The sequence below is a fragment of the Pieris brassicae genome, chromosome 10 (assembly GCF_905147105.1).
Source record: "Pieris brassicae chromosome 10, ilPieBrab1.1, whole genome shotgun sequence".
NCBI lineage: Eukaryota > Metazoa > Arthropoda > Insecta > Lepidoptera > Pieridae > Pieris > Pieris brassicae.
Genome location: NC_059674.1, coordinates 6,371,804 through 6,399,686, shown reverse-complemented (window position 1 = coordinate 6,399,686; position 27,883 = coordinate 6,371,804). Strand labels below are relative to the sequence as shown.

The window sequence follows — 27,883 nt, the reverse complement described above, 5'->3', positions numbered from 1 at the left end:
CACTGTATAATAAGAAACGTAGTCCAACGGCCTATATCCGTGGCCGAGGTTCGACTCTCATACAAAACTTTTTGGTTATACAAAAACAGTTTAGCTGTAATTCTCAAAATTTACGACCAATTTCGAATTTAAGTAATTTATGTCTTTGATATTTTGTATTGTACACTATTGTATACATATCTCTAACATTGTGATCAATATATGTTTATAAGAATTATTTTGTTTTATTTAACCCAAGCTTCAAATTATTCATGAATAATATTTGCAATAACATTTGTTTTAAAAAAAACTAGCGTGTTGTACATGAAAAGCTACTTTTTAGTAAAAATCTTGTGCGTTAATAAAAGTTGTTTCGTATATATAATCGCAAATTGGTTCCATCCTTTTCCAGTGATTTACGGTAATTATATGCGAATAATTACCGTTTCCCGTCAGTTTAACTACATAGTTACATAGTCCTACATAGTACTTGTCTAAACTAAAGACATATGTGTAAAGTTTAATAATTTTGAAAGTTGTGGTAGAGCTAGAAAGAGATAAAAATGATGTCTATGGACATTTACAAAAAACGCGGGAAAGCGTGTTAAGGTTTCTCAAAAAGTATTACAGTCGAGTAATATAGTAAAATTCAAAGAAAATTTGTACTACGCTTGACCGGTGAAGATCTGGCTAACCCTTAGGCTCCAAGGATTGATGTTAGGATAAAGGTATCGCTCAGAAATTTTGATACTTTTAAAAATTTGTATCTCACGAATCACAATCTATTGTTTAGCGCTGTCAAAAATGTCAGGCTTCGTACAAAAAAGACAGCTCCCGTAAGTAGATTTGTCCCATTGATTTTAAAGTATTACGACGAAGGTAGAAACATATGTAGACAGTAACGTAGAATGTAGAAACTAGGTTACTGTACCAGTAATAAAACAATCTTAATCGATTAAAAAATATATTTAAAAGTTCCAAAACCTGTATATAAGTTGATTTACATTAGATTAAGAAATAAAATATGAAAAATATTTTGAAATAATTAAAACAAATCCTATTATTATTTACATAAAATTATTTGTAAAAGCAATTCTATTAGTTAAAATATAAAATTACGCTAATAAAGCTAATTAATATAGAAATCGTAAACTAAAATTAATGCATAGTACGTAAAATATTTTGTTCGTCGTTTTATAAAACATTAACGTCAATATCAACAAATAATAATAGACAAACTGTTGTCTTGATTGTTTGTTGATTTTCGCCAGGTGATGTAAAATTATCTAAATAAGTTTAATAAAAACTTGGCAACACTTCAGGAACATTAATAACGATACTTTTACAATAATCCTTTAAAGAATCCATTCATCTCGAATTGTGATGATTTAATTATTAGCAATAAAAAAATAAGTTTAATCAAATTACAAAGTATTCAAATGAGTAACATTAAAAACCTTTAAACAACATCTGCTTAAAGTTAATCTATTAAGGCAGTTTAAATACAAATTGACAATTTACAATGTCAGAATTATATTTTAATTTAGCGCCATCTATTAGAAATTGAAATATATTATTTTAGAAATAAAATAACCATTCAAGTGAAATTCAATATAACTGTGACATTTCAGATTATCTAACAAATTCTCGAAACAATTACTAATAGTAATTTGGGAATGTCACCAATTTTATTAGTATCTGTGGGGGATATTGGCTCTTTAATTTGGTAGCTTTATAAAACATGGCGCTATACAAACATATATTGGCTGTACATCCTCTGTGCGAGTAATTATTAATTATTTATTCGAGGGTAAGGTATATCACATAATTACTTTAACATTTATGTTTTTCATTAAATACTGAGTGTAAAACGAATGCATTAAAAGTTGAATTATCACAATGATTCTTTACACCTAAAACTAAAACCCATTTTCCTCGCTAAATTACGCCTTTTCAGCGTTTTCCAACCTCTTCCTACGTCTTTGAATGAACGGTACAAAGATCCACAGCGACGCGCCGAAACTTAATATAAACCCGAGTGTAACAAATAACGACTTATACGATTTTGTACGTTCAAACCATATTCCACATATAGGCGGACCGATCAGCTGCAATATACCATTTACAAACAAACTTATACCATAAGAAGACATCAATCTTTCTGTACCCAACATCTCCGTCATAACTAAAGCGGTCACACCAGTATTTATCCCTGAAGCAAGCCCAAAAACAGAACAAAAAGCGCTGATCGCCGAATAACTAGAAACCAACGGGATCATAGACAAACTTATACCAGAGAGTAGTAGGCCGGTTATAAAAAAATAACGCTTCGGTGTTGTCACCACATCTGACAGCGCGGATCCTCCAATTCTGCCAACCAAATCGAGCAACGATATTATAGATAGTAAATACGCGCCTAAAGTCTTGTCAAAACCGCATTCTTGCGCGTACGACGGAACCAAAATGAGGAAATTCGTGTATGATATTGCGTTAGTACAGTTCGATACTAATATCACTAAATAAATTGGATCTTTTAATAAATTTACATCGAAATATTTGTTTGGCTCCTTCTTCGTACCGTCGTCTTTACGTTTTCTGCAGCCGCAACAGTAGGTTATGGGAGCTAAGCTATCTGTGACGGATTTTAGGCTAAACTGTGAGGCGAATTCGCTTGGTTTCTCAAACGCGGATAAAGTGGAACCATGGAATGGTGTTGACATATACTGGAAACTTGAGGTGGAAGGGCTGCGTTTGGGCGTTTTCGGTAACAATTTCTTTCCGAAACCCTCTTGAGAATTGACGCGACTGGTCCTTCCCTCTGGCACAGATTCTAGAAAGGATGGATTGCTTGGAAGATTGGAAACCTTGCTGGATATATGCTGTAGGCCCTTGGAAGTTGATACTTTACGAATCCTTTCGTTGACTTGGGCAGAGCTCACAGACCTTACGACATCATTTCTCTCGTCTAAGTGTGTATTAGATTTTGGCTTGTGTTTGAGCGGGGATCCGTTCGGCTGCTTCTCTTGATCATCCTCAGTGGTGAAGACCAGTTTTGGGTTTGAGAGATTCAAATCACTAGGGTCTTCTTCCATGAAAGTTTCCAACTGAAAAATTATTAGATATTTACTTTTAATAGGTTTTAGGTTAGGTTAGGTCCAGTAGTGACTTTTTTGAACATATACGAGTAATCTCTAAAAGTGTAAGCTAAATTATAAATATTGTATGTATATGCAATTTATTATTTTAAAGGCCGGGACGCACTTGAGAACCTTCTGGCAATGTGAGTATCCATGGGTGGTATCACTTAACACAGCCTCCTAAAAAAATCCGTGTATTAGCAATATTGTTTAATCTTACTTTTAGGGTGTTACAAATGTTGTAAATAAAAAACATTAAAAATATCAAAATATTTATTTACATAACAATACAAATCCCCTAATTAGTAACATACATTGTGCTGTTACAAGTATGAATACATTATTTACTCTGTATTATCTCTCGTAAAAAATACTAATAGGATAAATCAAGACTGCCTCGTGTAACCTCAATCGGCACTCGAAACGTCAAATCCCTATAAATTGCCTAGATCTGTGTAAAAGAAATTAATTAAATTTACTCGCGTCAACCAAAGACAGCCTTAGATGTGTCAAGTTTCACTGACTTTTGACAGTTCTCGAGACGTAACGTTTTCGTAGTAAATTATTGGTCATAATTCACGGGTTTCTCCCGTATTAGTAGAATTTTTGATTGAGAATCTTTTGTCAGTGATTTAAATATGATAAAAATATTCGCTGACGAATTTTGATACTTAAATTTATAATTAATTAGGATTTTATCATTTTAACGAACTGTTTTGGGTGTCACTGAAATGACACGTATGTTATGAAATATTCTATCTTATAAAAATAATTGAGTTTTTATATAAAGTAACTCGCTTTAAAACTAGAAAAGGTAACTATATTTAAAATACTCGTTAAAAATTCGTTTGTCTAAAATATTAAGTTTGACATCACTACTTAGGATAAACAAAGGTAACTCACATAGAATGGTGATATTTAGAGTCGATACTTAGCGCTAAGTATGACTTCCGTATGTCAAATCCAAGTTTTTTTGACATACGAGTCATAGTTCTGAATCTCAAGCTAGGAGGTTCCTATTTTATCCTGCAAGAACTGTGTGGACGTCAGCTGACCCGCTATAAAAGTATTTTTTGGCAAAAATTCAAGCCTCGATGTAAACGAATATATTATGTAAAATTTATAAATTCGTACATATCTTATTAGATATAATTAAAAATTGTGCTAAATACATTTGCGCGTAAAATTTTTATTAGTACTAAAAATATAAAAAAAAACCTTAAAACTAATTTGTACGCTACACGTGTTGGCCCTCCAACTTCTTTTTACGTCTATTAATTATGGGCATAAACAACCATAGAGACGACCCCGCTATGAAAATAAACCCAAAGGTAACAAACATATTGACAAAGTTTTTATCGTGCTCGAACCATAGACCACAGACTGGCGGTCCTATCAACTGCAACAGACCGTTGACAAATAAACTAATACCGTAAGTCGACATTAACCGATCCACCCCCAAAATTTCGGCCATTACTAAAGTTGTAACACCGTTATTTACACCTGAAGTCAAACCGAACAGCGCGCAGAAAATACTCAGCGTTGTATAGGAATGTAAAAACGGTATAATCGCTAATATAATACCGGAAAAGAATAGACCACCGACAAAATACACGGTTTTCGGTATAATATTCAGGTCGCACAACGCGGAGCCGCCGATACGTCCGACCAAGTCGAGCGCCGACACCGTACTGAGTAACAACGCGCCCTGCGACTTATCGAAGCCGATGTTTTGCGCGTATGAGGGTAGGAGGATAATAAAATTCGTCACGGAGATGGCGACTGTGCTGCTGGAAATCAAAATGACTAAATACGTGGGATCACTCAAAAGGGAAACGTCAAAGAATTTATTTGGCTCCTTCCGCTTCTTCCGCTTGCAACAGAAACAACAGTATGCGACATCAGCCACGCTGTCCGTTATGGACTTCAGGGAAAATTGGGAGGCGAACTCGTTCGGCTGATCGAAAGCTGACAAAGTAGAACCGTGGAATGGTGTGGAGACGTACGCAAAGCTAGTGGTCGACATGTTCCGTTTGGTAGTACTGAGCCGTCTGCTGAACGTTTCAGTGGAGCCGAGTTTTCTACTATCGGGTACGCCATCTAGGGCCATGGAAGCCGAACTGGTGGGTTTTGGAATGGGACGAGTGTACGAAAGCTTCCGTTTGGAAGCATTCTGACGTAGGTTTTGTGTGGAATTTGTGCGTGGCGTGTGTATTTGAACTTGTGAAAGGGTCCTCTCAGAGGTCTCCTTGCTTAAGTCGGGTTCGCCATTTTGTTTTTCTGTACGTAGATTGAACGTCTCAATTGGTTCCTCCTCTTCGAATAAAATGTCGTCCTGCAAAGAAAAAAATCGCTAGAATCTGTAGTACTATTAATCATTTATGAAATTGGTAACTTCTGGTCCATATTCTAATTATCTGATCTAGAGCGCTGTCAAATATAAAAATGGTTTAACGGCTTTTGAAATTATATACAGGTTTGATCGACGTTTAAGAATAGGGGCCTCAGTTTGCGTGTTTTGGTATCACAGAATTTCTGGAAGCGGCCTGATATATATGTCACAGTGAAGTAGTTCAATCAGAGAGTTAATTGAATCTCTAGAAAGTGAATTACATGTCGATATTCAATCAAGTCGCTAGCATTTTGATTTAAATAAAGCAGTGGCGAAAATGTTTAACTATCTGTCTGACCGAAAGCCAGCTTGTTGATTAACAATGTAAAACAAGACTCCGCCATGATTATTTCATTTGTTATTGTTATTTCGGTGTGATCCTGAAGAACTGAGAGCTTGGAAATTCCATGTTTTGCTTTATTGTAAATGGTTAGGTTAGTCTTGTTGCCTCGGAACGTTTAGGAAACTCGTTAAACGTTTGTTCACTCACTTGTCTGACGGAACTTTAGCGACTTGATTGAATATCGATCTTTATTTATCTAGTGATTCAATTAACTCTCTTATTTAACTGCTTTACTGCGACATATATGTAATCTTAATAAACTGTCAGTCAATTGACACACACAATTAGTGACACAATTTTAAGCTGTTTTTCAGGCCTATTATTATAGTTTTAAAGACTTAAAAACGTACAAGAAGTTAGTTTAGGTCTCGACTCTCATAAATCATGCTTCAAAATGTTTCTGAACTACAGTAACTTCAGACACAGTATATAAGCTGTAATTTTCTATCGCACACTATTCAAAGGAAAATCGTTTTACTGTACATGAATCAAAATACCAATATGCTTTATTGTTAGTTTTTAATTGAAATTCTGAAACAATAAATCTACTAAGTAAAAATAGAAACGTTTAGACACGAAGTTGGCCATCGTCCCAAAATACACCTATACTTAAAGTACGTAATTATTAAACTTGGTTACATTGCCACACCCAAACATGTTAAAACTATACCAAAAGCCGGCGCTACCCGCCCATAATCACTTTCTTAACTAACTTTATAACTAAGCGTAAAAATGCCCTTTGAAAATGAAACTTCACACGTTAGGGAAAGTGATTATTAATGGCCGGTTCCCATATTTAAACCGTTCGTTAAAGTTGTTGTAGTTAAATATTGGAACCGATGTGCGTTAGTGTCGTGCAAAGCTGTGATAATGAATGTATAAGTGACAGTCTCCAAATTGAATAGTGTTAGTAAGAAATTTTAACCTAATTCGTTAACTTTAATAGTTTATTATTATTGTCTTTTTTTAAGATAGCTTTTACACATTAAGAAAACACTTTTTAAACGGATTGAAGCTATGTATTATTATTATATAGTTTTAATTATTTACATAATTTTAAATTCATTCCGTTTAAAAAGTGTTTTCTTAAGATTATTATTATATATTTCATTGACATTTTGAAAGCATCGCAGTGAGAACGTAAAACTACCGAATCGTTGCGTTGTGATTGGTCAACGTAATATGACGGATGACGCGTGTCAACACGTAGGACTTGGGATGGTATATCCCAGCTATAACACGGTAGATTGGTTCTGCGTTGTAGATGTATTTTCGCATAACGCGCTTGTATGGCCACATATAACGCGTTATGTTCAAAAATATTTTCGTTTAACTTTTCTGTCTAAAATTACGAAAGATTTCAAAATACCCGTGTTATACGAGGGACCGAAATCGCGTAATATGAAAATGCGTTATAAGACTACCGTGTTATCATTAACTGTATTTTTTTATTTATATGTCGGAACAATGGCTATACTGTCAGCTGTCATCGTCAATGTTTATATACAGCAAATGTATGGCCAGATTTTAACTAAAAATATTACAAAACTTTATACATGTAAATGATTTTAATAAAATTACCAGAAAACTTTTTTGTATCCATTATATATCTTAAGTTTATTTTAAATGAGTTCAGTCACGCTAACGTCAAAGTCTAATTAGTGTAACGTCGTCGTTAATCTGTATATCGAAACCTGTGGTTAACGACTATTTCATAGTCTGTAGTGACTCCATTATTAAACGAAATATAAAATAGATGTAGTTTGTGGCCATTAATCAAACAAATTTACTATTTATTTTTAGTCTAATGGTAATATTAGCTGAAAAGACTGGACGTGAGTGACACAGTAAAGGTTGTCGCAGTGTAAACGAGTGTGGGATGCCACATAGCGCGCAAGGACAAGAACTGAAGGTTCTAAAATGGAGACCTAAGCAGAACAAATGACCGCGGGCCGCCCATCGACTCGATGGACTGGAACGAGGTTGGCTTCTAGTGGATGCAGGGCGTACCGAAAGGAGAACGTCCAGAAATGTACCAAATAATGCTTTCAAAATGTGGAGTTCAATAAATGTTGTGATTCGCTTTTTTCCGTCATTAAATATATATTATTTGTAAACCAAAGACATTTCTGTTGTCCATAACAGACTACATATTTTCGGACATAGATAAAACAAGCAGGTTGTATATGGATTAGTATTTCGGTGAATGTCCATTAGCTGCTAAAAGATTTTAGGGTGACAAACACACAGTTTGACAAGTTTTAGACTGCCACCCACACAAACACAATGAAGCAATATTAGCGTAAAAATGTAAATTGTCAAAAATACCTTTTCGACAACTTGACATGAATAAAAAATGAAATATCTTACTTTATGAGAAGAAATCACCGTTCCTTATGTTCGTTTCATTTTCAAAACACTTTATCAAAACAAAACTTGGCAAGAACTCGTGCGCATGTCTGCGAACGAATCTTGCCAAATTGCGTTCAGAGAAACATTATGAAAGTATTTAAAAAAAATGTGGTCGTGTGTATTTTTTCATATTCGCATAATCATTAACAAACAATCTTACGAATAGTACTTAAAAACGAACAGTTAAAACTAAAAATAGTACTAAGTATTGCAATAATGTTATTATTAGTATTTCTTTTTGTAAGTGTTACTGGAAGATATTGCTAACTGGCAGCCCGTAGCATATGTCCGATCAAAAAAAAATTTTTTTTACGATAATCTGTACTTTGGAACTGTCAACTAGATTTTATTAAATCCACGAAAACTCTACCCAAAATATCGCGATAAAAATATACTATATATAAATTAAAAAAACTTTCTTAAGCAAGAAGTTTTTCTTGTAGTCTATAATCTGTACAAATCGCTACAATGACGTCATAACCTAAAACGCTTTCACCGGGGAAGGCGTGGACCTTCGCTCACTCGAGAAAGCTTCCGTCGTGGGAAAACGCCCATTCAGGCTATACTCGCCAAAATAGCCCTTAAGACCAACATCAAGATATCATAGAAAAAAATAGCCGTTGAAGAACCTGTCCTCAACATGAAATTTCAACTTTTTGTGATTTTTTATTACAATTTTTTTTCTTACCTGCGGCCCTTCTTCATCCTCCTCAGGCTCGTTGAATTTCTTCACCATATGCTCTTCCACCGGTTGAAAGAGTAACGCAGCAGCCCACACATTAAGCATAATACCACCAAGGATCAGCACTGCGCCCCTGAAATATACGTCAAACGGTTAGGGAGCGTTCAAGTATTACGTAACGAATTTGGGGGGGGGGGGGGGGGGTCTTTTTGTAAAACATTACGATGCGGGGCGGGGATTGAATTACGCGTTATTGTTTATTATTATTTATTACGCGGTACTCTATACCTCATAATGGTAAGTTTTAGGTGGTCACGAAACGTTTTACTATTGGATACAGAAACGTTATGGCGCGTTTCATGGGTGGGCCCCATCAAAGTAAAAAATAAATATTAATATAAAATATTTCGATATTTGTAATATCAAAGAATTAATTGTGAAAAGAAAATTGGTTCATAAAAATGAATATAAAAATACTCACTTATAACCATACGTCTCCAATAAGTATCTCAATACTGGTGGTAGGATGATACTGCCAAATGCTGAACCAGACATACAAATTCCGTTTGCTAATCCGCGGAGACGAACGAAATACGACGTCACGATGTATACTGTGGGGGGGAAGGCCAGCCCCGCTCCTGTACCCACCATGGCGCCAAAACTAAAAAACAAAACGATTAAATTGTTTTTTTTTTGTAATTTGGTTGTGAAATATCCTAACATCAAACTCTTCTACATAACCATATCCTATCCTGGTCAATATTTTGAAATACTGGTATCACAATTTTTAGTTTATTTTATTTATTTATTATTTATTACCACTTCGTTGCATTAAAATATATAAAAAAAACTAAGGGTCACTGGCGGCATTATCGCTTTCGAGCGATCTCTTCCTGGTAACCACTGTGAGAAAAAAATTGAAAATGTATTCAATTAGATAAGGTAGGCGAAAAGTGAAAAATACATATAACATATAGTTTTAGGATATATACTTCTTGTACTTTGAACTTCTTGTACTTTACCCATCACATTTCATGTTTTTCTTACAAGGGTTGCCTGGAAAGAGATCGCTTGTTAGGGATAACTGGCCAATTTATTATCCCGTCTAATTTGTATGTAGCATGTTTATTGTTTTTCTATAAATTTAACGAAGTGTAAATTACATAAAATTCACTTACCTAATATACAAATAACCTATTGAATACGCCATACTGCTGAAAATCATTCCGAAGGCTGCAAAGCTGCCTCCGATTAAAGTAACTGTCCGATACGACCATCTTACAGATAGAATTGACGATAGTGGCCCTGAAATTAAGTGTTATAACAATGAGTAACTATTTGTCTCTGTGTGTTATTCCTCCCGTATCACCTCGTCGTCCGTCGTTCCACAACTGAGCGTTTTCTAAGGCAATTTTTGCCGCGCACCACCGCTATGTGGAACCAGCTGCGCACTGAAGTATTTCCGAACCAATTTGACTTAGGGTCCTTCAAGAAAAGAGCGTACCAATACTTGAAAGGCCGGCAACGCACTCGCGAACTCTCTGGTATTGAGTGTCCATGGGCGGCGGTCACTAAACATCAAGTGAGCCTTGCCCGTTTGCCCCCTGTTCTATAAAAAAAGGTTTTTTTCTCCAATATAAGGCAGTCGAGTCTACAGCGATAAAAGGCAGCCCATGGATAACCGCCAATGGTAATGCGTGCCTTACCTTAGGGAGAAGTATAATAATAAAAATAAACTCGTTTCATTTCCAATCGCGGCAATAAAATATATCTTATTCCCTAACAACCGGTGCCGTCGATGGAAAACCCTTCACGGGTTAAAGGTCTCCTCCAGCTTTTTCCAGCTGACTCTGTCTATGGCTTTCTTTTTATATTCGCTTCCAGCTACCGCTTCTATTTCTTCTCTCCACCTTTTTTTGGGGATCCCTCTTCTCCATATCCCATTAGTCCTTTCTACATAGTTGTCTTTAAAGTTCACCTTTTATCTGTCTATCTTTATAGGGAGAAGTATGCTGTTTAAAAATAATTGAATGAACCAGGGAAGACCTCAAGTGGAAGCAGATTCCACTGCTCGCTAGCTGGCGAAAGAAAATACCTGGAGAAGCGGACTATGACAAAGTTCCTTTCATCGAGATAAGAGATTTTAGGGCATAAGGTCTGATTGACCTTAACAGGACTGTCCCTTACAGTGTGTGATACATTTTTTTACGCGATGAGAACATAGTGTAGAACTTTCCACTTAGTGTTAGCCTGTGACTCCAAAGGGGGTGTATCCAGTATTCTTTTTACTTTGCTTTTCTGAGTCTGATGAGTTCACAGACAACGAATATCTGTTCTAAATCCATATGAGCACATGATGCTTCTATTTCAACAAAGTTTTGTCACTGTCAGCCGTTGGTAGCGCACTCCACTTTAGAAACATGACGTGAGTTAGCCTAAGCCTTTTATACAGTGTCCCATAAGTCACCCCCAATCCGGGATAAAGTGGTCACGCGGGTGCTTAGGGAATCACGCAGGTGATAAGGCAAGTACAGGGTGACGCCAGAAAAAATAATAAAAAAATTGGAAGTCACGTATTTTTAAATTTACTGCCATTCAATGGGAAATCTTATACAGATAAGATTTTGTAAGAAAAGTCACATATGCACATATGATATAGAACCCAGATATAAAACTAATGCGTTAGAAAATATATATAAACATAACTTGTAGTTAATCTCACGATTAACATAGTTTTCATACTCAAACCATTCGTTATTCGTATATTCCATATATATCACTCGCAATGCCTTAAACAAAAACACTTAAAGACTTACCCAGACTACTGTACAAGAAGTAGCATAAAGCTACTATCCCTGATGATGCAGAGGCACTCGACTGGAATACGTCGTTGAACTCAACCAGAAGCACTCCGAATGACTTGATCGTGCCCGGGATGAGGATGTTCACGAGCGTCGCACCTGGAATTTTTAGTCATATTACATTACAGATTAGCTTTTCTGGTTATTTCTTGTAAAATTAATTGTTATATATAATAAAAAACAGTGTTTAATTTTTTGATATAGAACAAGGGGCAAACGGGCAGGAGGCTCACCTGATGATAAGCGATACCGTCGCTCATGGACACTCTCAATGCCAGAGGGCTCGCGAGTGCGTTGCCGGCCTTTAATTAACTCGTTAAGGCTGTTTATACACGTATCATCTCACAGTTCCACAGCCGAGCATTTCTTAAAGCAGTTTGCGCGCACCATAACTATGTGGAACCAGCTGCCTACTGAAATATTTCCTAACCAATTCGACTTAGGTTTCTTCTAGAAAAGAGCGTACCAATTCTTAAACGTCGGCAACGTACTTGCGAGTCTTCTCGCTATGTAATCGTCCATACCGCTTTTCACTTAACATTAGTTGAGCCCATACTCCTTCGTCATAAAAATAAATCATATTTCACTGTTTTAACTGATGTACAGCTTCTTACTGACTCCTTTCATCACAGCGTTAACACAATTTGACAGAAAAAGACAGCAGTAGGTACTTTAGTTAAAATAATCCTTTTAAGGACTAACGCAAGGTTATTCATGTTACCAATGTTATTTGTTATATACATACAAATAATACGGATTTGTGTATTCGGCGCGATATTTAAAAAAATGGAAAATATCGTCATTTTAGGTTTTGTTGTATAAAAGCTACATTTATATAATTATTATTTATAAAAATACCTAGCGGACCCAACAGATGTTGTCCTGTCTTAACTATGACTATTAATTTCGAATTGGTATAATAACTAAAAAATATTTCAGAAACAAAGTGTTTATTATCCTAATGCTTTATGATAAACAACATTCTTTGTTTGTATTTCTGACGCGTATATAAATAGTTTTGTTCGTATTCCGACATATAGGTAACTGGCCATGTGAACAACATGGATTTTCAAGATTAATGCCACAAACAATTAGCGACCGTAATTATTTTATCAATATAATAACTCCGAAGCATTATTCCTTAAGCCATCACCAAAGCCAAAGCCAAAGCCATCTTGTAATAGTATTACAAATTATATAACTTTATTGGAATTGTTATTTTAAATAAAAATCAAATCCCGCCTCATAAATTAAGAACCATTATAACAGTTTAAAATACAAATAACTACAGATATAGAAGAATGGAAATTATAATAAAAGTCTTCCACAACGGATGTTGACGTGTATCGACAGTTCAAAGGATATTATCAATTAAAATCTAAAAACAGATCTAACAGGACGTAGTCATGATCGATTCACTATCAAACTTATCATTACTATAAGAATTATTGCTTTTGCGGGGGCAGCAAGTTTCTTCATAATATTATAGTAAAGTCCTCATGAACAAGTGTAAGACAGTTTCGCCTTGCCCCTATTACTTATAAAATGAGTCACCGCTAGAAGAATTAGCACAAAACGCTTAAGATTAATCGTCATTCCGTACAAGTTATAACGTCGATTGACCTTACTATAAAACAAGTTGTTGCCATGGTTACGGTGTATATATGTATAACCGTAAAACTTAGACATACAAATAAAGAATGTAACAGGCGGAATTATCGGTAGCAAGTGTATAACAAAAGAGAGAGTCCGCTAGATCCCCAAGGATTCCCTGTGTCGTGGGCAGCTAGTCTCTTCGATACCACTTATTATTTTAAATACTAAATAAATTCTACATAACACTTACATTTTTATAATTAAACTACTGTTGATATTGACAAGACAGGATGAGATCTTGTTTAAGTGTTAGTGAATGTTTTATTAACCAATCTAATATTAAACTTCATGAATAGTCACGTTTAAGCAGGATTGGATATGGTCTGGACGGGGCGCGGTCAAAATGTCTGTTACACGCCCTCGTCCCATTGCGAACAGTTGTCCCTCGTGGCTTTAGTGGATCCCATACATCATCACATTTTACGACCTTGAACCCTACACTCCCCGGCATTTAACAATGTGTAACAAAGGCGTAGGATATGGTTAAGAAATGTTTCTGTGAAAGGCTTTCGAAAAGCCATGTGTTATACGAGTTACGGTTACAAATGAGACTTCCGACAACAACAATGTACGTATTCATCCCACGCAGAATAAACGCACTTCTGAATCGTTCTTTTTTAAGTTCCTCACATCACTTCCAGATTCAACCATCACCAATTAGGCTTCGACATGTTTAAGCTATCACGGATAGCTTGAAAGGAGTATTAAGAAGCGCTAAATAACCAGCACCATGAGCACACCTCACCTCACGAACGTACACACACCATCCACACATCACACCCGAATTACGTATTACTTAGCTATATGTATTTAATTATATTTATTGTTTTTCTTTCGTAAATGTTGAACCCTTTTGTATACATATATAATGTATTCTATCTTTGGCTCTTTATTAATTTTGTTATATATAATTTATTTTAGCTTTAGGATTACGAAATGACTCAACGTTTACAAGTTTATGTACATGAATTATTTCAACCAAGAATCGAACCGAGGTCCAACCAACTAGAATGACTAATTAATGTAAACGAACAAATATGCAATAAAAAGTTTTAAAGTCGCATAATTTGACTGGTTAAAGTAAAGGTGATAAGGTTCACTCACCTACAAGCACGCACCAGCCCCACCTGCCGTCCGGAGGCACCATCTCCCAGTCTCGTTCAGGAGCCGGCCCGATCGTAAAACGTCCGACTTTTCCCTCTTCATCCTCGGGTAGTTTCACTGTAACATAATAAGTAAATTAAAAAAAAAAGATTTGTCCAGCGCCTATCGAGTACCTTATCAGCATTGTTATAAATAGGAAATTACTTTTAATGTTTGGATTTAGTCGTGTCGTTATTATTTTGTGAAGCTTTTACGTTCACCGTTATTGTCACGTGTTTTAAAATACCATAGAAAAATTAATATATGTATATTATGTGTAAATAATTGAGCAGAACGTGCGTCGTAGGTTTGATCCCCGGCTGTGCACCAATGGATTTTCTTTATTTCTACGTTCGCATATAACATTCGCTCAAACGGTGAAGGAAAACATCGTGAGGAAACCGACTTGCCTGAGACCCAAATAGGCGTGCGTCAGGCACAGAAGACTGATCACCTACTTGCCTATTAGATTAAAAAATGATCATGAAACATTTACAGAAATTAGACCAGACCTAAAAAATAGTGTTCATTGATTTTAATTTTAATAAATAAATATAAATATACATTATAATACACACTAAAGTCATATACATAATTTCATTGTATTAAGTTTCCGGGATTTTTAAAACTTTACAATGAGGGGCGGAAACTGGTTGGAACTACGCGTAAGGTAACATTGTTTTTTTAAACCCGTCAGAACGGCAGAGATTCACTCAAGCAAAAAAAAATTTTTTTTTTCAAAATGACCAATGTATTTACTAGGGGGCAGAGAGGGGTACAGAAAAACGTTACGGCGCGTTACATGGGGGGGGGAAGGGTGTCAAAAATGTCCAATACCTACTACGTAATAAATGAACGCTCTCTAAGCACCATCTATATTCGAAATCGATTCATTCGATTTGGGTATCAGTGCTGAAGACACTTAAGCGAATTTATTGTACCATATGTTTAGAGTCACAAAATGATGAATTATTGTAATATTGAGTAAAACAATTTAAAAAATCATAGTTTATAAGACACAGGAGGTATAATTTTCATATTTTACACGAGTTCTGTGCGAATAATTAAACAATTGTACTGTCCAAAAAATATTTATCTCGTGCCAAATCGTAACGGAAACATATACAAATTTAATTCAAATATTCTTGTTATTATACTGCAAAGTTCACAGACTCCATGGCTTAGATACAAAGTCGAGATTTGCCAGGTCAAAAAACAAATTTTACACGCGTCTAAATGGGATCAGGTCATTCATAGACGAGATTTAGCGCGTAGACTTCCGTATATCGAAATACCTACTTTATATTTCCGAACCGATTCGACTTAGGGTCAATAAGAGCGTACCCATTACGTAAACTCTGGCATACAGAGTTCATGGGCTTCACTATTACTTAACACCAGGTGAACCTCCGTGAACGTTTGTCACCTGAACTATAAAAAACAGCTAGCAACAAAAATGCCTTGAAGTTTGTAATTATCCCCATCGAATATGTTATAAGCTGCTCAACCATTTCCTCCGTTCTGGGCCAGAACTGGATAGATTTGTAAAAGGTATGGGAACACGAATATAAGATGTTTTTATTTAAGTAGAAATAGCATAGCTATGTACCCGACCGTGTTTGTTCTTGATAAGGTGGGTTATGACTAGACCAGACGTCCCTTTTTCCAATTACGAGTCCCGGTATCCCTTAAATGAAGAATGGGACGCAAAATTGTCTCGTTTTCAAAGACCGCGTGAAAATTTGAGCAGCAGAATATAAAAAAAAACCGTGACGTGATCGAGAATTTCATTCGTATTTGAAATCGTCACCAGCTATATTAAAACAAATTTGTTCTTCTGATAAATATGAATACTACTAATCATTTTGGCTACCTATATTTTGTGACAATATATAATTTATGATTAACCAATGTCCCGTTTTGAATCAAAGAATAAATGGTCACTTTAGTTGTGACCTCAGAAGAGAGCTAACTTTGTCAGTGTATATATTTAAGATACTTGGGGGGTTGGGTTCGTTATGTTGATATAATGGAGAGACTGGTAGACCTAGTAGAAACCAGATACTTCCGTCTAAACTTTTGGATGTGCCGGGCGATACAAATAAACAAAATTTCTATTGAGGTAGACCTATTTGTTTGTAAACTGGCTGTGTTCACAAGAGTTGCTAGCTATATGGTTAGTTATGAAATTTATGTATATAAATATATATTTTAATGTTTTTATGTAGGATAATCGGTCCGGGAATTATTTTTTTATCTATCGAATTTGTAGTAACTCTTAATATAGAATAATGATGTGGAATAAACAAATATATATACGAATTGATGTTAATGTCTCGCTAAAACTCGAGAATGGCTGGACAGAAATTGTCACTCATTTGTTCATAGAATCAGAAATTTTGTGTATTAACTGTAATACGAGATTCGATGTCTTTGTTTGTTTAAAAAATGTTGTATTACAAAACACAAATATATGTTGGTGATACGAAGTTCACCGGGTCATACTTTATTATAATTATTATTTGGTATCTAAGCTAATAAATTTGCCTATGACACGCCGGAATGGAAACTTAAAACTTTCTATACCTTACTGCGTATAACAGAAAAAGTATAAATGTCTTCTAGTCGAGCCCTTTTATCGAGATGACATAAAAAACGAGTTGAGCATGACGTACGAACCCGGGCTGTAAGATCGAGAGCTAACAACGTATATGGCCAGATAACGTTGAGGTATTTACTGCTGATAGCCTAACGTTAAAAAAACAATCAATGACGCTACAACGTATTTAGGTCTGTGATTTCTGTATCTGTTTCATGATTATTTGTTAATCTATTAGGCAAGTAGGTAATCGGCCTTCTGTAGCTGACTGATCCGACTTTTTGGATCTAAGGCAAGCCGGTTTCCTCACGATGTTTTCCTTCACTGTTCGAGGTAATGTTAAATGCGTAGCGTTCGAACCTACGACCTCAGGGATGAGACTCGCACGCTGAAGCCTCTAGGCCAACAATACTCTAGCATAACGTTAACCAACATAAAAAGTAAGATAAAAAACTGTTGAAAGACTGCTATGTTTAGATTTATACAGACCATAGCGGTTCCATAATGTAACATATTACGATTTTATTATATTATAAATAAATAGAAAACAATTGAAAAAAAATAACATTTATCCAAAGCCAAAGGTATCGTAGTTCCCAATATTCCCGACTCTTGTGGTGCGGGACCTTACTCTAAACATATATTTTGTACAAACATATATATACATACATTAAGAAACTTCCTAATATATATATAGTAAGTAGTTAAATCAGAGAGTTAATTGATCTCTAGATTGAATATCGACATTTAATTAACTGTCTAGAGATTCAATTAACTCTTTTATTTAATTTATACTGCGACATATCGATATAAACAAATATATCGTAGTTATGAAGAGAAATGTTAGTTCTTCTTTAGAAGCATATAACCCCATGCGCATTAAGTATATTCCAAATTTAAAAATCACTTCGTCAATACTTACCGAGTTTATTTGTTTTATTTATTAATTTTTGGTATTTTGTCATTTCACACTCTTGTATATTTAATAACCTGATTTCAATAAATATTACAACTAAATGGCACACAATACAACTTCACTGACACCTACTACCCACCCACATGCAGTTATTTAAGTTAAATTAAAATTGAGGGTAGTATCAAAAATTTCACAGATATTATAAAGTATTGACTATATATTTTAATTTATGTAATGATATTCTTATTCATTTAAAGAGTGTCTAAATACAATTAAAAGCAACTACTGTGCGTATTGATGAAATTATTTATAAATATGAAAAGACAGTGACAAATGACATAGAAACTTATTTCTAAGAATTATTTTGATGTTACCCACCTTTCTTTGAAGACTTGACAGATAGTAAACCTTCATCCTGGACGACAGGAGTAACCAACAACTTCTCCTGCGCCTCATCGCTCACCTCCTCTTGCCGTATCGCTGGTGCTGCCATATTGTCACTTGCTCGTGCGCATGCTTTTTTGTGGAATGTGGCTTAGTTGCATAGTCAGTCTTCTGGTTGGCTGGTTTCGGTCTGCAATGATAATATTATGTATCTTTATATATAACATTATTGCTGTTCGTTTGTCTTGCTGAAAACCGATAATGGTTCATTTTGATCTTGAAATATTTGTGGAAGTTCAGGAAAGGTATAAAAATATAGATAGTTTTTTTTTAAATTAAGACCTGTGTTAAGAACTTTTCAGTCCGGTTATAAATAAAAACGACCACAGACGGTATCTTGGTAGGTTATTAAGCAATCACCTATTTCGCCTATTAAATTTTATTAAACTTTCGCCTATAAAATAGTTTAATATATAATAGTACATAATAGTCAACGTTAATCATATAACTTATTAAATTTTAAAACTGATGTCACACAACATTTTATTGCGATATAAAGTGCAATAAACTTTCAAGGCGAAATCTTATCAGTAAATCATTATTCCAAGGTCATTACTTACATACTATCGACGAATAGCGCGGTTGTAAAACGATCATCCTTTTTTAGGAAGAAAAAAAAACGTTCTAAGAGTTCTTTTTTCACAATATCAGAACAGACACATGATACAAATTGATGTACACCATGCGGACACGACCAGCGAAAACAAGTAGATACAAACAACCATAAAAAAAAGACTACTAATTGTACCACGAAATTAAATTATCGCTACTACTAATTCTACTCTTTGCTGAAGCCAGAGAAATATAAAATATTTCAATAGCCGTGGGCGAAGAATGTTTTGTGTAGCTTACAGTCGTATGTCGGTTTGATTTGCGTATGGAGTTGTATGGGCGATGTTTGATTCCAAAAAAAGCATATTGCCATTAAATATAGTTGCCTCGCCGTAATAAGTTTTGATTGTCTTTGTTGAAGCAATAATTTTTTCAAGCGGTTCTTTGGTGTTATTAAAATAAAAACAGTCGCAATAAACCCCGTTTAATATGTTCTAAGGAGAAATGTTAGGTTATGCCTGATGTTGGAGAGCACATATACTTCAGACTCGAAATACTTCAACGAACAAAGTATAAATTGTCCAAAATCGTTCTCAAGTTTGGATAACCCAGAATTTTATTTACCACATATCAACAGTACAATCCTTTAATCATCAAACAAGGTCATTACACTCTTATCAACGCATGATGTATTTTTAAATACACTTATCAAAGATCGGTGTTAATTTTCTTAACAGTAATAATAGGAAGAGTTGAATAGTCCAAACGGTTATGTAACTTTGGATAGAGAAAATTATTTTTGTTTTAAAAAAACCAGCCGGGCCTAGCGGCTTCTACTCCCAGAGGTTGGAGCCGAACCCCGGCTGTGCGTGGGCTTTTTAATTGTGTTATTAAGCACTCGCATGGTGAAGGACCTCATTATGAGGAAACTGGTATGCCTTATACACAAGACAGTGTGTTTCAGTGACAGAAGGCTGATCACTAATTGTCTATACAAAAAATGGCGACGATACATACAGAAATCTGAGGCCCACAGCTAAAAGGTTTTTTTTATTAACACAGATAACTTTTACATTACAATATCACTTTAAAAGTAAATACAATTTACATTTATAATTATTTAAAACAGTTTTATAATCTTACATGCGAAACTAATTAATGTTAACTGTAAATTAATTAAAATTGGTTTATAACAGTTTCGAAGAATATATATGAAATCTTTTTTCTTTCTTTAAAAATTTTCGATACGTCGTCGGTTATATATTTTTTAAATCGTCTTGAAAATAATAATCGTAATTTACGCACAACGTACCTATTGAGAGTCTAAAGCGGAAACTGAGTCCACAAATCCAAATATACGTAATTGTACTAAAACAGCTGTACACCACATAGCGAAAACTAAAGTGGAGATGGACGGGTCATACTATGAGAGAAAAGAAGCAAAAAGAACGAAACAAAAGCAGGCAGACGGGAGGACGGTATAAAGAAGGCAACGGGTTCAATGTGAATTCAAACCGCAAAAGAACGCCAAGACTGGAAATCTTAAAGAATGCCTTTATCGAAGGACAAACTGTAATTAAATAATTAACCGTTTACATATAGCTAATAAGTATAATAAATATTACTTTAGGCATATTTAATTTATATTTAGAATGTAAACGAAACAACATTAAAGGAGTTGTTTTTTTAGCTGTGCTCTGCAGTTCCACCTGTATAAACCTCTATCAATAGACTTTTAAATGAAAAAAAAAATTTTTTTTAGACATATAGTATCGCGGTGTGTTGGCCTGGTTTCAGCGTGCGACTCTCATCCATGAGGTCGTAGGTTCGATCTGTGCAATAAAGACTTTCTTTCTATGTGCGCATTTAACATTCGCTCGAACGGTGAAGGAAAACATCCTGAGGAATCCGGCTTGCCATGGTTCAAAAAAGTCGACGGCGTGTGTCAGCTACAGTAGGCTGATGAAGGCCATACATTGACAAATGATCAAGAAACAGATACAGAAATCTGAGGCCCAGACATCAAAAGGTTGTAGCGCCACATTTTTATTTTATTTTGTAATATCACCGACTTATTTGTAGAGAGTCGTCTATAAAACTGTTGTACATAGTTTCCGCTGCGCACGCGATTTAGGAATTGTTATTGGTATTCTCACCTACACTGTCGTAAAATAACCATAACGTTTTGGAAATTCTTTAGCATATGTTCATCAGGGATAACGTAGAGTTCTAATAGTGAAATAATTTTTAAAATCAGACCTGCTATATGCTATATCAATTAACATCAAGTGAGCCTCCTACCCGTTTGCCCCCTGCTATATATGTCTCAGCCAACTAGCTTAATAAGCCGTTCAATTAACAGCATTTTATCTCAACAGCGCCGTTTAACTAGCGGCCTCAAAGATTCACCCGTAGCGTTGATACCGTTTAATAAATTGGCTGGCTAATGCCAGTTGTACGTTAGAGTGACCACATGACAGAAATAAAAGAGATCAAACATCTGATGTAGAAAATATTTCTTTAAAAATTAAATTGCTTAATTCAGTCACAGCTAAATTGACATTATTATTGGACACTACGCTCATCCATTGTACTTGTTATTTTTCATTGAACTTTGGAGAACACCAGCAAGGTTGTGGTTTGCCGACGCCATAAGAGCCGTTATTAGACAGTTTGAAGAGTTTCAGACATCGTTTGAGAGTAGCTGAAAGTGTAACTAAAATTAAATTAACAGTCAACAGGCCAGGCATGTAATGAAACGTCATCGTTCCAAGTCGTCTGCCTAGCTGTTTGATTAATTGGCTAAATATTCAGGCCGTTAGTTAAAGTGCACTGTTTTGTTAAGAGGCTAGGCTGTTGATTGAACGTCTACTACATACAACATTTGCACAATTACTATATACTATAAAAAAGTAGATAATTTATAGATTAGCAAAACGAAAGTATTAACGGTTTAAAACTAATTTGACGTTGACGTTGATAATTCGTGAGCATGTGACATTATGACAATGACAGCTGACAGTTACTCCATTGTGCTGACATATGCATTTGTTTATATTTTATATGTTCTTTAATTAGATTTAACACACACAATATAATGAATTGTTGTCAAATGATGTAACACGTTTTTATTTATTTTATTCTTTAATTTTAGTTTATTTAAAATATATTAAGCAATAACAAAAAGTAATGAAAATATATTAAAGTTTACTTATAATTAATAATTATAAACACTTAAAAGACTTTGTACACATCGTCCTAAATATGTTGAAACAACAGTGCGTCATTAATATCAATGAACGGGGGAGCAACTTATTAAAGCAAATAATATTGTCCTCGTTACTCATCACGAAATATCAAATATACACATAGCTATATATCTGTAGATATATCTCTATGTAAAAATCTTCTGTACGTAAATAAACTCCCAAAGTGGACGGATTTTGATTGTTTTGTTGTGTTTCGAGAATATTTAAGATTTCAAGACGTCAGCCAGGTCCGCTAGTCAATGGTTAACGGTTGGTGGACCCAGTTTCCGCACTTAGACTCGTACTCGGTCTGTTGTGCGTAAAGTCCTGGCTGACTTAGTCAGCCTAGCTCCTCCCAGAAGCTCAGAACTTAGCTAGGCACTTCGCACTTCCGAGCGACCAGGTCTGCTAGTAATTCAAAAAATCCGTCTAGTTTTTAACTAAAGTATTTATTTGTCTCATTTCGACGCAGCAATAATACAATTTGACCGAAAGAGGCGGAGAAGTATTGTGTATTATTTTTTGATGCAGATTCCACGCCATAAACATTTTTTTAAAATCTTTAAAATGTTTGTAAGCCTTTTCATATAGGCCGTAGATCGGGCGATAAGGCTACAAATTCCTCCACACTTCCTAAATCGGAATGAGAAAAAAAAATTGGTTTAAGAGGATCTGTTTCTTTAATTTAATTTATAACCTGGCGCTGCAACTTATCAGTTATCACCTTATGGGCTTTTCTGCAGATCTTTGGTTTTAAGGTCTTAGGGTAATTCACTTTGCGCGATCTATAGTCAACGACAAAGTAAAAAATCATTTATTCATGAAATACTACTAATTTTACATTTACTGCCAGTTCTCAAATCAAGGGCATAGAACGGAAGAGAAGAACTGGCAATTTACTCTCCGCCTCTCTTTTTAACCGCCAATTTTTTTTAAATATAAAAATGTAGAGAACAAGAGAGACCGAAACTATGACTTACTATGAAAGTTTTACGTCACGCATTTTTGACCTCCGCCCCCATGAAACGCGCCGTAACGTTTTCTGTATCCAATAGTAAAACGTTTCGTGACCACCAGTGACTCTTTATACCTAAAACTTACCATTATGTGGTGTAAAGTACTGGAAAGTAGAAAATAATATAAACAATAACGCTTAATTCAATCCCCGCCCCGCGTCGTAACTTTTACAAGAGGACCCCCCCCTCCAAATTCGTTACGTAATACTTGAACGCTCCCAAATCCAATATATTTTTCTTATTTAGATAGCCAACAGCTTTGACAATAATTACAAAACCAAATGTATGGAGCAAAGAATATATCATATTAAACGTACTGGAGTCATGGTTCGCGGTAAGACAGCCAAATTAAGAAGGCATGTTTTGCAAAAGTTATCTACTATACGTACCACATAACTGTGGTTCGCAAATGTCGCTTATAAATTTCCGTATCTTGAAAAACTTTATTGCAATGACCTACATTATAAGGAAAACGCTCAATGTTTAGTCCGGTCGAGTATAAGTTTTCAACGTCATATTTGGACTTGGTTAATGAGTTATTTGACAAGATTTTAAAAGAAATTTCAGTTTATTTATAGAACCTACACAAACAGATATTTCTAATTCGGTTACTTGGCTTTAATAAATTTAAATTAAGTCTTTTTCTAGAACCCGCCAAGATACTTCTAAACACAAAAAGTCGTCTAGTTTTTTACGTGTTAATTATCAACACTAAGACTGTTAATGAACATAACCTTAGTTTAAGCTATTCATTAGTATTGTAGAAAATTCAAAATAATATTACTTATTATATTGTATAGGCTAGATTGTAATTCATGTAAAGCACTCTTTTATGTGATCCTTAGTGTAAGTAAAATCAACAAAAACATTCTTCATTCATATTTTACATATTTCGATCAAAAACAGTCTCAAATCAAAAAAAAAAGATTAGGATGAACACGCGACGACATTATTTACATGTTATCATCATGCTAGTCTGTGACCATTTTGTGTCACGTGGCTAAATAATAGATATTAAGATAACACTTCACGTTTCATATACTGTCAAATAGCCATGTAGATTGTATCATCTCTAAAGTATTGTGGAGAAAATATTATGAACACACAGACATGTGTTCATTGTGAAGTAGTAATTTGTGGAGCGAACTGTCTTGATAGTTGCGTACCTTTATTTAAGAAGTTCAAAATCAAAATGTATCTCTTCCCTGTATTTATATTTTAGAAATTTCCCTATTCGTGCACAGAAACATACATATTTTTATGTCGAAGTAAGAAGCAGACATGGGGAGAAATTGGCTGTGCCAAAAATCAATCTGGAACTGTTTAGGAAAAACACCTTTTGTATGGCAATTGATGTTTACAATAATTTACCAAAAGAATTAAAAGATCTTGAGATCTTGAAGAGTGTTTAAAAATCGACTCGATGTATAACTTTGAAAAAAATATATTTTTTAATAAATTACTATTTGCGTGAGCCACTGTAGTTGATATAAATGCAATAACGTTTTATATGATATGTACGATACAAATAATATAAGAGTTGACCAATTCATATGACTAATAATGTAAAATTCCTTTAAAGATAAATTTGCGCGCCATTGTGTGGCAGAATATGCGAACTTCCTATTGTACCACATTACACATTTTTGTACCATATTCTTGCAATAAATTATTATTATTATTATAAAAACTATGGAAAGTACGTATTAAATCGTAGTAGTACCTCATTTTCAGTGAGTCCAAAGAAAATATGACATATATGTATAAAAAATTGTGTGCTTGCACTAGTGTACGCACGTGAGAAGTCAAACTTCTTTATGACCTTATTTTTCGAAAAATGATCTACTATATGCAAATTTACAGAAATTCGTTAAATAAATTTAATTAGATAAAGTTTAACAAGTCTAACCATAGACATGAATACAAATAATACAATTATTTCATTTTACCTTATTACAACTAATATTATTACAGAATCTCATTAATTGTAATAGAATTATTACTATCATTATTATCGTTATTATATATTTTTGTTATTACTGGCTTCGAATCTCTTCAGTAAAAAGTGACGGTAATTTTTTTTTCATCGCCGATAATGAAGTTTCACTTCAAAAAATGTGTTTATTCATTATAAGTACATATGCATTAATGTAAGTATAGATATATAGTATAGTATATGTAAGATGTGGGAACCATTTCCATGTGGGTTGTTTATGTAATATAAATTTACTAAACTGGCCCCGGATGCACGTATATTTTTAAAATATTTTCGACAATTTAGCTTCCGTTACTCAGCGAAAATGTAGCATTGACTAGGAGAAAGAATTTTTGAAATCAGTTCAAAAGAATTTTATTCATTCCAAACATATATTTTATCTTTATAATATATTCGGTTTAATATTCGTATTAATTTATATTCGGATTTATATATATTATGTTGAAGCAAGTTTAATCACTTTTAGGAAAGGACGTGAAATCTCTAGTTCCAGATCAATTTAACGTATCGTGCGGTTCTACAAGTGGTTCAATTCAGAACTTTAAAATATGAATTCCGAAACTATAGTTGCATTATAACGTTTTACAAAGTTAGGATAGTTTTGGCCTGGTGGTGGTTAAAGCGCGTGACTTTCAATAATGAGGTGGTACGTTCAATTCCCGGTTGAATGAATCTTTCCAATTACACACTTGCCCGAATGGTGAAGGAAAATACCGCGAGGTCATACTGTCCTAAGTATTATATCGTTATTAATCACTTTTCAAAGGAGTACACAAAAGCGCTATGAAAAGTATTACGATGTGAGTTTTTATTACACAATGCAAAACATTGTAAATTGGCAATGTTCCAAAGTAAACCATTTATCATTTAAGAAAACTCCCATGGAAATTCCAGAATACAGAATTTCCATATTGAATAATGAGATATTAGTTGTAAATAACTAGCACATGATTCAACCAGATCACAGAAGGCTTTTCGCCAACTTGCCTAAACAAAGGCAAAACTTATTTATTCAGAGCTAAGAAAAATTAATAACCATACATTGACTTGACCATATATATATATATATATAAATAAACCAGATAATGAATTGTTGTTAATAAATTAAAATTTAACCTTTTTTTCTATTGCAGCTAGGTCTTTTTTAGAGGACAATTAAGTGTATGTGTCCCAAATTAAAAATTAAGATTACATGTAGTTTTTATAGTATGGGAGGCAAACAAGGTTGTGGATAACTACCGCATGTCATGTCAAAATAGCCAGTATTCTTGTGAACTTAGACAGTGTGACTATGGAGCAAGTCCTATAACTATTTATTTATCCTTTTAAGTTTAGCATAACTTGTTATCATACAATAATGTTCTTTAGTACAAAACTTAAATTTTCTCAGAAACTTAACTAACAAACTATCCGTCTATCTATGTATATGGAGATAGAAATATATTTAAATCAACAAATAATCAACTGAACTGATAACTCTGATCATTAAATAAATGATGCAATTAAATTGTATTCTGCTAAGTAGGTGAGTTATTGTTTTCAATAACGAGGCCATTTAATAATTACAGTTAGTGTTCTATTGAGGATAATCTTTTTATTTTAAGTATCTAAAATTTATAGATTTATATCACTGGCATAAAACTACTGCTAGTAACATATTATAGCAGTGACAGGCAACTAAAAACTTTGTTCATTTTTATTCCTAATATATATATATGAACAGTTATGAGCTGGTTTAATAAATGTAGTCTTTGTGTTTCTCATTGTACAGTCAATTAAAAGTTACAATCCCCACATAATTTGGCCTTGTTTATCTTTAAAACAATTTATATGATTAAAAAAAGTATACTTAAGTTGATACTTCAAGAAGTGAGAAGTTTAATTTTATGGAATTTTTTTACCATTATCTGTTTAAGCTTAAGAACTACATTTCTTTGTACTAAGCCAAACTGAGCTGCATTTCTAAGTAACCAATGATTTGTATTTAACTATTTTATCATCATATATCATGTTTATTAATTATAATTTCTTGTTACCACTAGATAATCTTCGTGTTATTATTATTCAATAGAAGTAATATTTATGCAGCACTATTCTATAAATCAACTGAAATATTTTATTCCTTCTCTACTTTATATAACCATATGTATTTTCTATCTTATTTTATGCACATATCGTAATTTAATGTATTATCAGCAATAAATTAGTCATAGATTTCCATTTCTCGTCTCCACGCTCTACAAACATATTGTAATAATAATATTATTTAGAGAATTCATCAAACTTACCATTTAAATACAATCGATACGTAAATAAATATCACGTCATAGGATCACTTCACAGAAACTACGCGACATTCACACAAAAATTAAAATTCACAAAAATAATAATTCGGATTGAATCACATTGCAAATCGCAAAACAATGAATGAAAAATTCAATGAATCGTGAAAATACTACGTACGACCGTCGACGAACGTATTTGACAATTCGTATTTGATTGTTAGT

The 27,883-nt window shown here is 34.1% G+C and overlaps 1 protein-coding gene across 3 annotated transcripts; it reads right to left on the bottom strand.

Annotated features, from left to right (window-relative positions):
• Positions 1-1,139: 1,139 nt before the first annotated feature.
• Positions 1,140-27,858, bottom strand: LOC123714947 (monocarboxylate transporter 13-like). Of its 3 annotated transcripts, none has more exons than XM_045669645.1 (8): positions 27,665-27,858; positions 18,499-18,694; positions 14,567-14,683; positions 11,762-11,905; positions 10,124-10,250; positions 9,427-9,606; positions 8,952-9,078; positions 1,140-3,083 (listed from the first exon to the last, which is right to left on the bottom strand). In XM_045669645.1, the coding sequence occupies exons 2-8, from the start codon at positions 18,611-18,613 to the stop codon at positions 1,923-1,925; spliced, it is 1,971 nt and encodes a 656-aa protein (XP_045525601.1). In that variant the 5' UTR covers positions 18,614-18,694; positions 27,665-27,858; the 3' UTR covers positions 1,140-1,922. The 3 variants fall into 3 exon arrangements, with proteins under 3 accessions (XP_045525601.1, XP_045525602.1, XP_045525603.1); XM_045669646.1 differs by lacking the exon at positions 27,665-27,858 and adding an exon at positions 23,345-23,437; XM_045669647.1 differs by lacking the exon at positions 1,140-3,083 and adding an exon at positions 3,376-5,451.
• Between the last annotated feature and the right edge of the window lie 25 nt (positions 27,859-27,883).

What these genes read in the sequence shown, in the direction of transcription:
- LOC123714947 (XM_045669645.1), bottom strand. Translation starts at nt 18,613, where the DNA reads ATGGCAGCACCAGCGATACGGCAAGAGGAGGTGAGCGATGAGGCGCAG. An exon ending in TGTCAAGTCTTCAAAGAAAG is followed by an intron (nt 14,684 to 18,498) that starts GTGGGTAACATC and finishes ATTATGTTACAG; the next exon opens with TGAAACTACCCGAGGATGAA. An exon ending in CTTCTTGTACAGTAGTCTGG is followed by an intron (nt 10,251 to 11,761) that starts GTAAGTCTTTAA and finishes ACTTAATTTCAG; the next exon opens with GGCCACTATCGTCAATTCTA.